At 37.3% G+C, this 17,589-nt stretch overlaps 2 protein-coding genes and 1 long non-coding RNA gene across 3 annotated transcripts; 2 read left to right on the top strand and 1 right to left on the bottom strand.

Annotated features, from left to right (window-relative positions):
* Positions 1-1,470: 1,470 nt before the first annotated feature.
* On the bottom strand, positions 1,471-9,650 carry LOC140780420 (uncharacterized). Its single transcript, XR_012107511.1, has 2 exons — positions 9,543-9,650; positions 1,471-2,100 (listed from the first exon to the last, which is right to left on the bottom strand). It is a non-coding gene; the product is annotated as an uncharacterized lncRNA (long non-coding RNA).
* Positions 9,651-9,822: 172 nt separating this feature from the next.
* LOC140780571 (ubiquitin-conjugating enzyme E2 variant 1D-like) lies at positions 9,823-13,400 on the top strand. The gene is made up of 4 exons (XM_073126210.1): positions 9,823-9,971; positions 11,039-11,178; positions 12,377-12,502; positions 13,001-13,400. The coding sequence occupies exons 1-4, from the start codon at positions 9,938-9,940 to the stop codon at positions 13,139-13,141; spliced, it is 441 nt and encodes a 146-aa protein (XP_072982311.1). The 5' UTR covers positions 9,823-9,937; the 3' UTR covers positions 13,142-13,400.
* Positions 13,401-14,880: 1,480 nt separating this feature from the next.
* Positions 14,881-16,018, top strand: LOC140782335 (probable CCR4-associated factor 1 homolog 11). The gene has a single exon (XM_073128852.1). The coding sequence runs from the start codon at positions 15,052-15,054 to the stop codon at positions 15,883-15,885; it is 834 nt and encodes a 277-aa protein (XP_072984953.1). The 5' UTR covers positions 14,881-15,051; the 3' UTR covers positions 15,886-16,018.
* The last annotated feature ends 1,571 nt before the right edge of the window (positions 16,019-17,589 follow it).

The raw sequence follows: 17,589 nt of genomic DNA, 5'->3' as shown, positions 1-17,589 counted from the left end.
TCCCCACTTTTTTTCTTTGCTAAAATTTTTCCTCGTCAATTGTCACTGACATTTTCTCCCTTCTCTCTCCCCCAGTCTGAGGGCTAGGCGGAGGGGAGGAGTTTTTCCTCTGCTAGTTGTGATTGGTGTTTTCTTCCTGGAGCTTTTCTCCGCTGGTCGTCACTAACATTTTCTTCCTCCCTCCTCTACCACTTTAGCTAGGTAGAGAGGAGTTTTTTTTTCCTCCGTTGACGCTTGAAGAGTTATGCGTTCTTCATCCTCCCTTTTGTGTGGATTTCCTCCGTCGACCTTCACTAGGTCTCCCCTCCCCTAGTCGTTCGGCTGGGAGGGGAGGAGTTTTCTTCGTTTTCTTCCTCCTCTCTCTACATCCATCTCTTTTCTCCTCCCTCTTTTTTTCCCTTTTCACCCGATGCCCTTGCTGTTAGTCGATGCTTCCTTTCTCCCCCACCCATCCTTGTTCTCCTCTTTCCCTTCCTCTTTTGCTCTCGATTGGCCTTCATCGCTAGCATCGTCAATACTGCCCTCCTCATAGTGCCAAAGCTCATTTGTGAGATCGCCTCTCTCCTTCAGTCGTCGGAAGTCGTCGAAGCCCACGGTGGCCAACCCCTTCTCGCCTCACAGAATCTCATCGCTGTCCTGATGGGCTATTCTCACTGACCCAAGCGAGATGAGTTCCACTCTCATCTCTGGACTTGGCCTTTGCTGTAGTCATCACCAACACTACCGTTGCTCTCCTCTCTCCACTAATAGACACCACAATCTCTGTCACTACCGTCGCCTTCATTCTCCCCTCCCTCAGCTTACTAAAGACACTACCTCTATTGTGGTTTTCCTGTCACCCGGTGGTTAGGGTGGTCTCCCTTTTGTTGAGCAAAACTTTGTTTGTTAGGGTTTGTTATTCTTTGTTTTCGTAAAGCATTGCTTGTTGTGGGTTCTCTTGGTGGGAAGTTGTTCTTTCACTATTAGACATTTTGGCTTAGACAACATTATCTCTTTATTATTTTGTGTTGCAGTTTTTGTTGCTAGTTTGCAGGTTCGTATTTCAGGTCTACTATAGTGTTGATTATGCTATAGGACATTGAATCACCTCTGCATGCGCTACCCTTTTAAGCTTCTTGATGCTTTTCTTTGTGGTGCTGCTAATCAAGTGAGAGGCTTATTTTCAAGACTATTATCTTATCCTCTCTTTTTTATAAGATAGCTTGTATTATGCTTAACTTGATACCGTGTTTTTCGTAGTTTAGTCTATTTATCGCCAAGAGGACTTGTAAAAAGGTTGTCACTCTATATTTCTTTTCTTTTCATTGTATCAAATTGCACTTGCTAAAGGGAATGAATAGTCAGGAAAAAAAAAAGTATACAACACATACTAAAACCCATTATTATAAATTAAAAAATTTAATGCAATTAAATTATAAAAGTCCCGATGTTTTCCAAAAATATCTTAAAAGGAGTAAATATGCAAATACATAAAAAAAAGAAGTTTTTTTTTCACAATAAGACTAAAACCCTAGAAAAACAAAGTATCACCACTAAACTTATCATACACATACACATAGAAACTCTCTTTGTATTCTCTGCTCCTAATGAACTAGTTAGATTTTTCCCCAGTTGTCAGAGCTCAAGTCTCCTTCAAGCACCTGAGCAGAAATAAAGATGTGCACATGGGCTTGAGCACAAATACCAACTAATTGCAACTTATTTATGTAGCTCAATAACTAGCTACATCCAATTTTTACCTGCCTTGGTGCTTGAGTTGTGACAACACCAATTGAATACCATTTATGTTGGTAGTTCTAATCAAACTTTAATACTTGGTATTAAATTGTTCCGCTACGGAATCAAGACTGGGAGGTGGGGATTTTAAAACTTGTATCCAATTCTGCAGCTCAATACATTGACTCCAATTGGGCTGCTGTCATTTGGTTATGCAATAAGCTTCCTGCAATATAGAAAAGATGATAAAAGAGCTCCCAAATGGATAAGATCCTGAAACAAGTGCATCTTGTAGTCCTGGTGTTTGAGTCATTGAAACATCCTCTTCAATTGTGGAGATAAATCATTGTACACTTTGCGCTAAGGCTACGGAATTCCTCTTCCCTGTTTCTCAAAAAGAAAAAAAATGAAAAAATAAAAATAAAAATAAAAATAAAAAGCTAAATTACATTTTACGTACTTTTACTTTATATCGGTTTGCTCCCCTTAAAACATAAAAGTGTATATATAGCCTCCTACAATCTTTCAAACACTGTTAATAAATACTGTGAAATGAACTTTCCATCCCTCTATAGCTTGAGAGAAAATTTTAGATTTTTAGGCTTAGTTGAGAAGTTAAATTTCCAAACTACCGTTACATAATTTTGATTGATCATGTAGTAGCCACTCTCATCTCTGTAGACTCCTCTCATCCCTAGAACATTGCACAATCATCTCCCCTTTTCTCTCCTCTCTTTTCTTATTTCTTCTCCTCTCATCCTAAAACATTACACAATCTTCTCATCTTCTGAACCCTCTCAGCTTGAAGAATACCAATGTTGAAATCACATAGGAGAAAAAGAATGATGCTGGGTTGGAGGACCATACGGGGAAGTTTAGAAAAATCTGCTGTAGAAATCTGAGATGGAAAAATTGAAAAGTAGGATGGAAAAGTAGGGGATAGTAGACTATTTTTTAAGTAGGAGAAAGGAGAAGCCAAAATCGTCCAAAAAGTGCTTTTCTACTTTCATGAAGATAATTTAGTCTGTATACACAAAACTTAATATGCAGATACCATTACCAAACATCTGACTTCTTTAGTTAATTTAACTCACAATAGACTAACAGATAGATTTAGCTGTAGATTTTCAAAAGTGTAGAGGGTGATTTGTACGCTTTTATCTTTTAAGGGAGCAAACTAATACTGAGTCAAAAAGTGAATTATACTAAAATAAAATAAAAAGATAAAGAAAAGAAATATGCTTTGCTCTCCCTGGAGCCTCAAGCATAACACCCTCTTTTTTTTCTAACACAAAGTTAAATATATAAGAGATTAGGAAATAAGAAATTGAAACAATAACTTCTCGTAGCTTAATGTAAACCAATTGCAAAGACATCTTTGGCAGTAATTATAAATTAAATAAAGTGCACACATAATGATCTGGACAAAGATTGGAAATTTATATATCAGCAATTGATGCACCATCATAAACTCACTCAAATTTCAAACCAAAAAAGCATGCTCAGCTTTAACTGGCTTACACATATATACAGTGTTGCAGATGCCATGAAAAAGCTAAGAGTTGAATTGCAGATGTGCACACATCTCTGAATCTTACTATTAGCAGAGACATCATTCAATGTGTGAAAGAATCTGACATTAATATGTGCTTATTAGTAATAATTTTAAAACAAAGGGATATGAGCTGCAAATCTAGCTGGCCTGTATCATTCATTGAATCAAAAGTAAAGTCCATTTACTATAAAGTAGCTCCATTGAAGTCCCAACTACTAGACAACAATTGCTTCATTTACTACCCAAAATCAAGTCATTGAGAAGACAAATCCCTTAAGGAAATTGAGATGATAAATTCTCATATTTACTAATGAAGAAACATAACCATTTTTGTAAGAGAGATTAGGATATTAGAGGTGAAGAAATGGAAAAGGAGGGGGTTGGGGTCTTTATGTCCCCATCATTTAACTCACGAAGTCTTGCATCCAAGCCAATACGCACAAGGCAGAGGAAGAAGAAAGCTGGATTGAGAAAAGGTTTATCTTCTAACAGAAACAGAAAATGATTAATAGAAAGACAGCATCCACACTTTGAGTCTATTTTCCTACAGTCCATACATTTTCCTAGTCTCAATTTTCACTACTTATCCATTAAATCCTTCAATTCTATCTAGCAAACACCTCTCAACTTATTGCCAGCATCATAAAGAAAATGGAAATGAGAGAAAAAGTAAAAACAAAATAACAGAAAAAATAATGAGACCCTACTAAGACTCTTGAACTATTGCTCATTTCCATATGGACGGCCTAATTTATTTTTCATGAAATATTAATTCTCTTAATTATAAAAAATCTCTGAAATATTAATTCTGTTAGTTATCTACTAAATTTTTTTATTATATGCAGTCTTGCTTCTGATGCTTGGGTTGTCTTTCCGGATCTCTGCTTCTTGTTCTGAAATAGCATATAAGTGTCACATGATCAATGTTAAGCCTCGTAGAGATCAATTTATTCTTACTTTAGAGAAAAGAAAGAGATTAAAATTGAGGATAAAAAAAATTATTTGATGCTTTTTGTTAATATCATCAGGATGAGAAATTTTTTATAGTTTAGGTCTTTAGGAGATTAACATGTACAAAAAAAAACAGAGAGAGGGTACATATAGAAACAGATAACAGTTTAAGGGTCTTAGTGTAATTATTTCTAAAGAAAACCTTCTCTTACCCCACCTCAATCCGCTCACTATATAACAATATGGAAGGTGACACACCATCACCCTAACAAACCAACCTACATGCTTGTAATGGTGAAGCTTCAGCAACTCACATCCAACCCATAGAATTAGCCTTCTCAGTTGCTATGCCACCATATTCAACCTGAAAACACTGCTCCCTCCATTTCGTTGCCTTAACAACGCAGTATTGTCTTCTTCCTTTTCATGCAGTTCCAACATTAGTCTCTACTTCATATCAGATGAACATTATGCTAAAGGTCTTATTATAGCAGGGAGGAGATGAGCCGAAGCAATGGAAAAAGTTCAAGGCTGGAGCTGCAGTTAAACCTATCACGGGTAAGAGGGGGGCCTTCAACAAGAGCTGCAGCTGACGGGGAGTCATCGTCGCCATCATCAACCTCACCATCACCACCGAGCTCCTGCGTGTCATCAGATGGCGAACAGAAGCAGTCAAGCAGCCCAGAGGCAACGTCGATGGTGTTGGTTGGATGCCCTCGGTGCCTTATGTATGTAATGCTCTCTCAGGAGGACCCCAAGTGCCCCAAGTGCAAGAGCACTGTGCTCCTGGACTTTCATAGGGATAGCAGTACTAACAAGACCAGAAGAAGCTAAAGATGGTCTTTCTCATTCCTGATTCTTAGCTACAAGTTCTACTTTCTAGATTATTTCTAATAGATCTTGTTGTTTGTGTGCATGTGTCTTTGTGACTGACCAACCCAAATTTTCTCAACAAGGTCATATAGAAATAAATCACCTTCTCTACTTTCCTCTAATCGCCTGATAAATAGGGGGAAGCTTATCAGAGATGTACTTTATATATTACTCAAAGTACATCAAATTACTGAAAAAAAGGAAGTCACTAGGAAAATGAGAAACAAAAGCTTGATGTAATTGTGATTGCCTTACGTCTAAGATGAAATTGAGGTGAAGTGTACAGTTACCAGTTTAAAAAAGAAGAGTAAAATCCAAAAGATACAAATTATGCTTCTAAATACCCCACATGCACCTGCAAGTTATATGAACATATACACACTGTCCTGTATTATAAGAAATTACACTTCACAAGTCAACAGCGAGTCAGGATATAAGGTCGCCATGCACATTTTTCCAATAACAGGCATTATGTTCAATTAAGAAGCCGTCAAGAATCTTTCCTCAAGAAAAGGAGGGAAAAAAAACGTGTTGAGACTGTTGATGTGTTTAAAATTAATTGGTTAGACAAGCGAGTAGGGGTGTAATCGAGATGAGCTTGATTGAGCCGAGATATGATCAGGCTTGATTTGAAATTAATTTTGAGCCTGAATTCATAATCAAGCTTGAATTGATCCAATTTTAATTTGAGCTAATTTTGAACTCAAGTTAATTCAAGCCTAAATCAAGTTTGGATCAAGCTTGAATTAGGCTTGATTCAGCAGTTTGTATGCAAATAATTTAGCCACAAAAATGTAGAGATTACAAAAACCTAAACTAATAAGCAATAAAAAAAATGATTAAATGCACACATGGATCAATATTTCCTCCTATTGTAGTCATAACATCACTAAAAGATATATCCTTTCTAGAAAAACATTGCTAAAAAATATAGCCCTAGAGTAACTAATATTACGAGCCTTTAGATCTTGATCAAAAAGTTCATATTAATTATATTATTATATATTATATAATTTTTAAATATTATATTATTATTCTCGAGTCCTATCAAACAGAGCTTGATTGACATAGCTCATGATCAAGCTCAGCAATTAATTTCAAGCCTGGCTTAGCTAATCAAACTAGAATCGAGTCAATTTCGAGCCGAGCTGGATCAAGCCATAACAAGTCAAAAAACTTGAGCCGGCTTCACTATTCTGATTAGAGAGAGAGAGAGAGAGAGAGAGAGAGAGAGAGAGAGAGAGAGAGGTGGTTAGAGGCATTAAAAGGACAGGTCTATTTTGGATTAGATATAATAAAATCAAATAAATGCATGAGTAATTGAGATGGTTGAGAAAAGAGGAATAGAGATGGTGAAGAACAATTTATGAGCATCGTCCTCTCTCTCTCTCTCTATTTGTGTGTGTGTGACCTTTCTCCTGATTTTATACAAACATCAAATTACTATTGTATTGCTCCATCTGGGCAGAAGCCAAAAAAGGAGGCCCTCACAGGGTCCTCTTCTCAAACAATGCCAGCCCTTCCTATTGATAGAAACTGATCATATTGGACGAAAATGAGTAGAAGAAAATGGGTAAAGGAAACAAGAAGAGAATTAACACAGAAAGCTGCAGGACATGATCAGATTGGGAAAATGAATAAATATTAACCCATAAAGAAAGGAGAACTGTGAGATAGGATCAGATTCTAGAAAACATATAGTTTGTAATGCTTTTCAAGGTTCATTCTAGCCCTGCCATGTAGATGAATATGAACATTTCACAACTACAAATCAACTAGTTTCTGATGTCAAAACATATAGAACACTAATGGTTGTCATTCCTCCTCAGTAATTATCCTTGTATGCTTTGCAATATCCTTGAGGCACATCCTACAAGCAAGCCACTCAAGCAAAATGCTCGGCTCGATTATGACTCACCCAATTATTTCAAATAGCATTGATTTACAACTCGGTTGACATCTTTGATTGATAAATTACCTGAGCTTGAGCCTTGAGCTTGGCCTTCACCTAGCTAGCTATGGTCTCAGTAAGCTTAAATATGGAAATGAACAGAGATAATACTTAGAATGAAGTATCTTTTCATACTTAGCTTATAGCATTACATCCTTAACTGTGGGGACTTTCTAAGTTAGGTTCACCTTGTGAGTATTATGGAAATAAATGGACTACCAACCACTTACCTTAAACTTTTGTCTAGAAAGATCAACTTGGAACATTCGCAGCATTCAAATATTATGCTCCAGACGGAGAAAGGACAGAAACTGCTCATGAGTTCAAAGTTGGTAACAAGGATCATTGGTTTTGGTTGGGCAACAAACAGGCTGGAAGATGAAAGAGACTAGAGAAGATGAAAAGTGAAAACATTCATTGCGGGTGGTGGATGTGTATGTTTAGCTAACAACTGTATGTGATATGGAAAAGAATTAATTATGTTACTTGGAAAGGTTTAGATATTAAACAACAAAGCAGTCAGAAAAGCTCATTAATACGATCAAATATGAAATTAAGATGGTGGCTGCAACAACCAAATAAAAGCTTGTGATTCAGTTGGCACTTACACATCCATACTAGGTTAGCTAGTATTCATTGATTTGTAGATTTTTAGCACACTCGGTACAAACCAGAGCATCATTCTTCTAACTTTATATTTTATAATATCCAAGGGCTGTAAGCTGTAAGAACTTCAGAGATCATTATATGTGAGATCAAGTTTGTTTAGCATCTGTAGTGCCAAGAAAGATAAACTTGTGAAAGAACAACACTTTACGCAGCATAGTTACAATACTTGGATTTAGAAAAAGATTGATTATAAGAAATTCTGCATTGCACAGAAGCAGCAGAAAATAAGTAGATGGCACGGCAATGGCATTGTACTTGAATCATGTTTGAATTTAAATTGTTACTTTCAGAAAACATGACCGTGCATGCACATTCCACATGTGGAGATGTGGTGCAAGAATCAAAAGACATCATCATTGAAGAATTGCGCCCCGACAGTTTATGAAATTGGATTTTGAGCACAACAGAAAGTTCAGAATGCCGCATAAGATGACTGCAAATCTTTGACTAGATATCAACCTATACCCGAGCATCTAGAATTTGATCCTATTGGCCTTGCACACAGCTGATAAAGCTCAAAGGATTCTAATAAGAATATTATTTCTTTCTTTATTGCATAAAATCTAGCTATCAGTAATCCTACTATAGTTTTGGAGCCAAGTTCTAAGGCATTGACTGATGAGTCCTGAAGATCTGAAATGGTAAAAACCATTGCAAATAGGTTTCTTTAGGTAATAAAAATCACAGCTAAACCAGAAGTTCAAGATCATCACTACTTGCTTGAGAGCCAATATGAAAAATAATTACCTACTCTGTGCTGAATTCAATTTCTGTAAAAGTGCCATCAAGATGTACTGAGTCCTTGCACAAATTCATATAAATGCCCTAGTATTGCTAACTGCTGAATAATTTCCACGATATATCCTCAAACAACAAAATAATCATTTCATTTTTCCTATTAAGTATGAGAAATTAATCAATGTAATAAAATAGCAGCAGGTATGTACCTTGCCAGTGAAGCAATGGACAAAAGAATGTGGTAAAATATAAGAATTGAGATACTCGATGATCCAGGGAAAGAGATTACATTGAAAGAAGATCACCGATCTCAATCTAGTAAGGATAAGAAAGAAAAGAACAGAGTGTCTTTTCATCTTATAAAAGATGTGCATATCTGCACATTATCCAACGTAAATTCCCTATAAATGTTTTATCAAATAGCCATACCAAGAGGACATCCAATCTCTAGGTCTGGAGCCAAGTAACTTTGTTGAGTTAGTCCACTGCCAAAACAAATAAAAGGACAGCACAAAGAGGGTAGAGGCAGTGGAAAAGGGAAGGAGCAAAATTTCAGAGTGGCTCCTAAACTTTACTTTGATTACATTATTGGAAATAGTTCAAACAGCAAAGAGAACATAGTAATAGGCAGATTAGGCAATCCCACGCAATACCGGAGATCAAAATTTTCTCGTAGTTAACAAGAAGATATGGCTAAAGCCTGAAGGTATCATCAAAGCTACAGTCAATTCAACTGTAAGCTAACAAATAACCTTCTAATTTGTGCAAACTACACCGAATCGTACCAAAACCTAATATCTAAAGCATTGTACACTAAATCAATAAATCATAAAACAACTCCCCAATAAGCTCAAATCTATCATGGATTCCTCATTATTCTGAATAAAGCTAAATTGCTCACAAATAAAGGGGGGAAAAAAGATCAACTTGAAAGATTTAGCATCAGGGATTCCCATGCAATACCACTAAACGAATTCATTGTGCAATAGCTAACAAAAGCAAATAGTTCATTGGAACCCTACCATAAAAGCAATAATATTTGTTAACTACTCAACAAAGATTGGACTACAGAGGAAACGAGGGGACTACCTGGAAGAACAGTGTATTAGAACAGCAACCCCATTAACTTTTCTCTTCTTCTTTTTTCCCCCTTTTTTTTTACTTCCTTCGTAACCTCTTTTTTTTTTCCCTTTTTTCTACAGTGGACGAAAACCAGCCGTTTGATTGAAATCAATGGGTTCTAGATGGATCTCTGTATACACGAGTGATTCCTTTAGCCAATGAAAGGAAGCCAAGTAATAGAATGTAGTAAATCCCTGTATTATATGCTGCAGACGATCAGAGATAAAAGATGGATTCGCAATGCTCTGACTTCATTTGGACTCAATGGTGGATTACTACTTTATTCTATTCCTGTCTCGATAGTTGATTGCCCTTTATTCCTACTCTTCTCTCTCTCTCGTTTGCTGAGATATCTGTGAGCTATGACGATCGGCTCAGGGGGATCGAGTATTGTTGGTAATGCAGTGATTCTTTTCTATCAATTTTTAAAATTTTGCGTATAGTGGATCATGCTTTGTTTCTTTTGTTGGCTAGTGAGATCTATTGCTATATGTATGATAGACGTTTTAGGTGAAAATGTCTAGTTTTGGCCAGTTGTTGATTGATCTACAAATATACACAAGATGATTTCATGGATTTTGATATCCAAGTGCTGTTTTCTTACAAGGCAGTTTAAATTGCTCATTTTTTCCTGCCTTGGTTTATAATCATTTTTCTATGAATTTACGGTGAGTACAGTTTGGAAGTTTTATATGTTGAGTTTGTCCTGAATACTTAACGAATTGAGCATGAGTATTATCGTCGATTACATTTTTTACGGATAGTTTTGCTCATTTAATCATGAATCTCCTCATGGTACCCACAAACATAAAAAGCCCTGAGGCTCTTGGCCTCTTGGGATTGTGAGGATTTCACACTTGCATATTGAGCTAACACATGTGCCTAACAATGCAATATTTGATGCTTTGGTTGATTCAGATTAAGATGTGATTTTGGACAATTAACTACAATGGGAATTGGGAACAACTATGTCTTCCACCCTTTTGTATGTAAATCCAACAGTATAGTTCAGTACATAAAATGCTGAGTAAATGTTTGCTCCCTTTCATTCATGAGTCAAACAGCTTACATTACGAGTTGATGCTTTCAATTTTACTCCTACTTTTTCCACGGCTTATTGTTCAAGCTTCCAAGTGCGTCTCGTTTCATGTTGAAGGATGATACATCTCTTTTTGGTGATGATAAACAAGAAAATAAGCATGTTTGACCTGCCTTATCTACTAATTGTAAAATCTTTGAGCAACCAACGTTATTCTGGAAATATGAACAGAAAAACTGAATGCCTCGAGAAAGTAGCATCAAGATAGAGCTATTTCTATGCCTAGAATGTCAAGTTCATTTAGTGTTTGGATCAAGTGTCAAGATGCTCAGTATTTGCCAGGCTAGAGCTCCATGTGACTTTGCATATAATGCATTCTTTTCTGATAGGGTGGAACTTTTATGTGGCTTAACTTGTTATGCAGTACCTCGAAATTTCAGATTGTTGGAGGAGCTTGAACGTGGAGAGAAGGGTATTGGAGATGGCACAGTTAGCTATGGAATGGACGATGGAGATGACATCTACATGCGCTCTTGGACTGGGACCATAATCGGCCCTCTGAATGTAAGGTTCATTTTCTTGCTGTACAATTGTATCATACTCTGTAAATAGTTAAATACTCATCTCTCTCCTTTACCTCCTTTGTCCTACATATTTTGAAATCTGAAATTCATGCCTTGATTGTGCTCAGTTCAGCAGGATTGTTTTGTTATCCTTTTAGATATGAAACAAGCATGTGACTAACTTCTTGTTATTTACCAACTTTAAGCAATCTTACTATCCTTGAAGTTTGGAGTTCGGACAAATAGATTATTTCTATAGTCATTTATGATTGACTTGAACATGGAGGTGTCACTCTGATCTGGTCTTCCTTTTTTTTCTTTTTCTTTTTGCAAGTGTGATAGTTGGAAGTTCACGCAGTGGACCATAAGATTGTCAGTCAACCAAATAAATTTATCTATGTTTAGTTGGCGAAATGTTATCATGTTGTATGACAGTGCCATTCTTATTTCCGACCTCTCTCAGTCCTAGCTAATTCATTGTAATTAATGCTTATATTTTCACATGCAGCTATATTTTTTTTATTACTAATTATTTACATATGCACTAGAATGACTCCCAAGATCTTCTGGATACAAGTTATCCATACAGTTTCTTGTAGAAGTGTACAACTGAGGGTGTTCTCCCTGATAGAATTGTGTTACTGACTAATCTAAATAATAAATAGAGAAATCTAATACTGCGTAGCTTTTGACAAAGATGAACTAGTCCATGAAGTTCGATTATTCTCTAGTTATTTATTACATTTGTGAGGTGAATGATTTTCTTTTTGTTTGTTTGGTCTTCCATGGTTCTTTTTGCATCTGCTTGTTGTTCTATGTTCTGATGTGTTATTGTTCAGTGCACTTATCCCATGATCTTCACCCATAGATTCTTTACCCATACTTATTCAATTGGAATAGGTCATCTTTGATCCTCAGTAGAAACTATTTAATGATGAATTTAGACGCAATTACTTCTGTATGCAAGGGTGCAAACATGTTTTTCTGATATAATTGCATGGTAAAAGGGCATCATAAGTAAATATACGGACAAGATAGTTCCAAAATTATCTTATAAGTTATATTGGGCAGTCCTACTGGAGTGAATCTGATATTGAAAAGATATATAATTGATTCTGACTTCCAAAATTTTGAACTCTGCGAAAGTAAGAACTTTTTTGGTTAAATTTGCAAAACTCTCTTCTTTATCATTACTGCAGTCTGTACATGATGGGCGGATTTATCAGTTGAAGCTCTTTTGCGATAAAGATTACCCTGACAAGCCCCCGAGCGTTCGCTTTCATTCTCGGATCAGCATGGCATGTGTTAGTCCTGACACTGGCGTGGTAAGTGGTAACCATCCTAATCCTGTACTTTTACTAATAAGCAGTTCCAGTTAGCAGAATACTGCTGACGCAATATAGCTGTTTATTTTCTTGTCATGGCAGTCTTCCTCCTAACTTGTGGGTTTTCACATTCACCAATTGATTTTCTCTTGAACTTGAGAGTTTTACTATCTATTTCTGATTGGACACTGGACCGACCTGGACATCTGATCAATGATCTTGATCTTGATCTTGAGTAGATCTTTTATCTCAACAATGGAACAATTTGATCCCTTTAAACCAAGTGAAATATTTGAGATGCAAGTTGAAGATTATTCTAAGAAAATGTCATCAATACCAAGTGGGAAGAATCTTATCAGAAAATTGATAGTGTTCCAATTTTTCTGATTATTTACTGTCACACAAGTAGAAGCTAAGCTGTTGTGCACAAATCTTAGACAAATAAAAATATTATGCTTGTGTTTCTGGAATGATACCTTGAGGTGGTGAATTTTCCAGGTTGAACCCAAGAAATTCCATATGTTGGCAAATTGGCACCGAGACTACACAATGGAGGACATTTTGATGCAGTTGAAGAAAGATATGGCAGCACCGCTAAACCGCAAGGTTGTTCAGCCCCCAGAATGTACCTTCTTCTAGTAGGTGGAAGCTTCGAAAAATAAACGAATCTGTCATAGTAGTAGTAGTAGTAATATATATAGTATGTTAGACGGCCCTAAAAGAGTAAGAAAATTTGGGGCAGTCAACGCTACCCGATATATTGAATTGCTGATACTGTCTTCTCTTGGAAAATAGTGTCAGGTGTTTTATCTAATCCGGATTGTTTGTGTAATTGTGAAATTTACCATAATGTTGTTTCTGGATGCTTACAAGATATATAAGTGTGTTCTTTTCTCAATGAATTATTAAAAGTTCATGAAAGCTTTTACCCAGGTCTGGTTCCGAACGAAAGTTCTTTCTGATCTTATAAGGCTGGGAGTCAATGCTCATTCTTATTCTTTACTCTATATATGGAACTAAACCTCACGTGTGATTACCATTATTCAATATTATATCTACTTTGAATGTTCTGGACCAATTGGAGTTTGTTCGTTCCTTTTCTCGTGGTTGACTTTTTTTTAGCGGAGTATTGAACGGACACGTGGATAAATATTTGGTCAACATTAGACTGTTGAACGGTTCCTCCATGCGACCGCTAATCTTGGACCTTTATATGGTTCAAGGCAGCAATCATTTAGGAAATGAAGAGTTTGATGACTAAAACCTTGGTTGACCTGAGCCCCCCCCCCCCCGTATCTGCTCCACGGTTGAGTTCTCAGTCAACGGTTTACTCTCCGGCAGGCAAGCCGTTTGACTGATTTAAAATGGATTAGGAGAAAGTAATTTTTAGGAAAATAAAAATACATGTTGACTCCTCATAATTGTAACTTTTACATATTCGTCTGACAAACGTTGATTTTAATAGGAAAGGACACAAATATTCTTTTATTTTTACAAAATCAATTGGAAACATAATTTGTTTTAAGTTCTTTAGTCTTATATATATTTTTTTTCTTCTAACTCTTTTTCACTCTTTTACATTTTGGATATTATAAATCTTTCAGAAAGATATAACATAAAAAAGGCATCGCCTAACCACGGGGTTATAAATTAATTTATAATAATAATAATAGTTATTATTATTACTATTATTATAGACGTAAATACAAAATATTAAACCGCACTATTTTTGTTACTAATTGCTTACATCTATAATCAAAACTTCACTTAGTTGCCTTGTAAGATGACTAGATGATGACACGACTACTACGCTTGAGGACTACTGCCTAATCGAGCCGGCTTGGCTTAAGATCAAGCCTAACTCAAGGACTATTAGTAATACATTAGTGCTTTGAGTTTTATGGAGCAGAGCTGAGCTAAATCAAGCCGGTTCAAGATGAAAGCGTTAAGCTCAATTCTGATAAACTTGGATTGGCTCTATTTGGAGTCGATCTAATTCGAGCCGGCTCAACTATTTTTGACGGCGTAGCGGCCACCAAGCAAGGGTGAGGCATCTCCCTCCCCCTGAATGAAATAGAAATAAAAAGAGAGAAGACCAAGTCCCTTGAACAAATCATCCACCACTATAGTCAAAATTCACCCCCCCACTCCCATACAAAGAACCGAACCCGTCACTACTACTCTAAACTACTCATGGGGTCCCACCTCTAGTCTAGTGATCGCTAGTGGTGAACACGGCACACGCTTTCCACGTTGATGCCGACTCCCGTACTCTTATCCTTTTACACCAACCAACGGCCCGGATCCCTCATTCGCCGACATGGGCGCGAATCTTGAGGAGCCTTTTAAAATGGGCCCCACCTGTCCAGAAATGGAAACTGAAGGCGGCGGTGGCCCGTGGGAAAGGAAGCCGGGTCCTGGTCTTCTCCCTCTCTTCTCCGAAACATCCCCCCCTTCCCCTTCTCGATCTCTGTTATATATAACTCCACCTCCTTCTCCACTTATCCTCACTACTAAATCCTAGGACGGAATTCTACAGACCAAAATCGATGCCTTCCCTCGACGATCCTAAGCCGGCGGCGATCCAGGTCCGGTCCGTCTGGGCCGACAACCTCGACTCAGAGTTCGAGCTGATCCGCGACGCCATCGACCGGTTCCCGTTCGCCGCCATGGACACCGAGTTCCCTGGTGTCGTCCACCGACCCCGGAAGCATCCTTTCCACCTCTCCCCCGTGGAGCGCTACGCGCTCCTCAAGGCCAACGTCGACGCTCTCAAGCTCATCCAGGTCGGCCTCACACTCTCCGATGCCAACGGTAACCTCCCTGACCTCGGCGGCGGCGACGGGACCACCTACGTGTGGGAGTTCAATTTCTCTGACTTCGATCTCAGCAAGGATCGCTACGCCCCGGACTCGATCGAGCTCCTCCAAGCCAACGGGATCGATCTCGAGAAGAATCGCGCAAGGGGGATCGACTCGCGCAAGTTCGCGGAGCTAATGATGTCGTCTGGATTGGTGTGCAATGACTCCTCGGTCACTTGGGTCACCTTCCATAGCGCCTATGACTTCGGATATCTCGTCAAAACCTTGACTTGCCGCAGATTGCCCAAGTCAATGGGGGAATTTTTGGATTTGGTGCGAGTTTTCTTTGGTGATCGGGTGTTTGACATGAAGCACATGATGAGGTACTGTGATTGCTTGTATGGGGGATTAGATCGGGTGGCGAGTACGTTGCAGGTGGATCGGGCGGCGGGGCGGTGCCACCAGGCCGGATCGGATAGCTTGCTCACATGGCAGGCGTTTCGGAGGATGAAAGAGATCTACTTTGGGAAAGATGAGGGAGAGAGGCATGCTGGAATTCTCTATGGTCTAGAAGTTTGCTAATATAAAAGAAGATACTTTTCTTCATCCTATTTCTTCTCTTCTTCTTGTTTAACCAATATTTCATTCTTTTAATCCACTATGTGAAGAGAAGTTTTGTGAATACTAGTAATAAATAGAAGGTAGATTTTGTTAATTGATGGCTAAATTTGCTGATTGTCTGAATTATGGATGTTTAATTCTATAACATCAAACATAAAAGAGAATTTGATAAGAAAAAAGAGGCATCTTTGATAGAACAAAGATTAGAAGGAATTAAACATCACCGCTCCCTGGTTGGGATCAGGAGGACAGGAGTAGAAATCAGAGGAGGCTTTCTGAATGAATCACAGAGAATTCTGAATAGATTGTTTAAACTGAGCTGAAGAGTATACACCTTACTCTAAATGGGGGAAGCAAGGCATCAAAGTACAAACAAGCTCAATCAGAGGTATTAAAAAGGTGAGCTACCTAGCAAAGAATCAGTTGCCGGTCATTGATTTGCTTCACTTTTTTCCTTTTTTGGTTAGTGAAGCTTCTCATTGCTAAAAGTTTGGATAGCATGAGACCAGTATCACTAGGTTTAATAGGTAGTAAATTAGTTAGTCTTAAGATTTCAGACTTAAATAAGATTTACTACATAGATGCATTTCCCAAGCTTGCAGTAAGAAGAAACTAGTTGATTGTTATTATATATGTTAAAGTTTTTTGTGGAGTACCGTTTTGTTAAAAAGTTGGTACAGCAAGAGGACAATCCATCTGTAGTTCTGCAGGAAATTGGAGGAACTCCATTATTTCCTGCTGTTAATTATTTGAGATTCAATGCATGGACTCCTCAGAGAGCAGGTTAATTTCTCGGTTCAGTGCATAGTAAAAATCCATTCTTTTGTCGAGTAACTTTGTGCTTCTTCTGAAAAGCTTTAAGGATAACCTTTCTATCTTTTGATGTCAGAGCATTGATATGTCTGGTTTTGTAATTATCTAACTGAAACAACTCAGCTATCTACATTTTATTATTGCATCTTATAACAATTAAAAGCTTCAGTCTTTTTTCTTTTTGCCCTTTCAGCGTAAGAAGTTAGAGCTTGAAATCAAGGTCTGGATCATTAAGTGCTGGATTTATTATGCTCACATACCAAACATTCTCTTGATCTTAATCTACTAATATTTAGATTCTGTACCACTATCTAATCTTCATAATTATTTGATGATTTCTCTTTTTTTTTTTTCTAAGATATTACTATCTTACTAACTTATTAACTTACACAGAGTTTGATGGAGCTCTTAACGAACAACTTGCCTTCAGGTGAATATCTGATAGAAGTACAGAAAATATGCTGTATGTTGTATATTACCAGGTATGAGATAAGTTATTATTTGACAATGTTAGGTAGGGGTGTAATTGAGCCGACAAGCTTTGATTGAAATTATTTTTAAGCCTAACATAAAATATCAAGCTTGAATTTATTAGATTCATTTCGAGCCTAATTCAAGCCTATATTGAGCTCGAGCATACTTGATTATTTTGACAGCCCTACTATCAGGTGGATATTTAGGAATATGTTTACCTCGAGTTCTATCTGTAGTCTCTGCAAACATGACTGTTATTTATATAGGTTATGTTTCAGATTAGGAGCTTAAACCCTCTGTAGATGAATCTGAGTTACTTATCTTTTCTGAATTGCAATAACAAGAGGTAAGCTTGCAACGATTTCAGAAAATAAGCTA

This window comes from Typha latifolia, chromosome 1 (assembly GCF_019914945.1).
Source record: "Typha latifolia isolate L0001 chromosome 1, TyphaL0001v2, whole genome shotgun sequence".
Lineage (NCBI taxonomy): Eukaryota > Viridiplantae > Streptophyta > Magnoliopsida > Poales > Typhaceae > Typha > Typha latifolia.
Note: the sequence above shows the minus strand (reverse complement) of the source record. Positions and strands in the feature narration are given on the sequence as shown.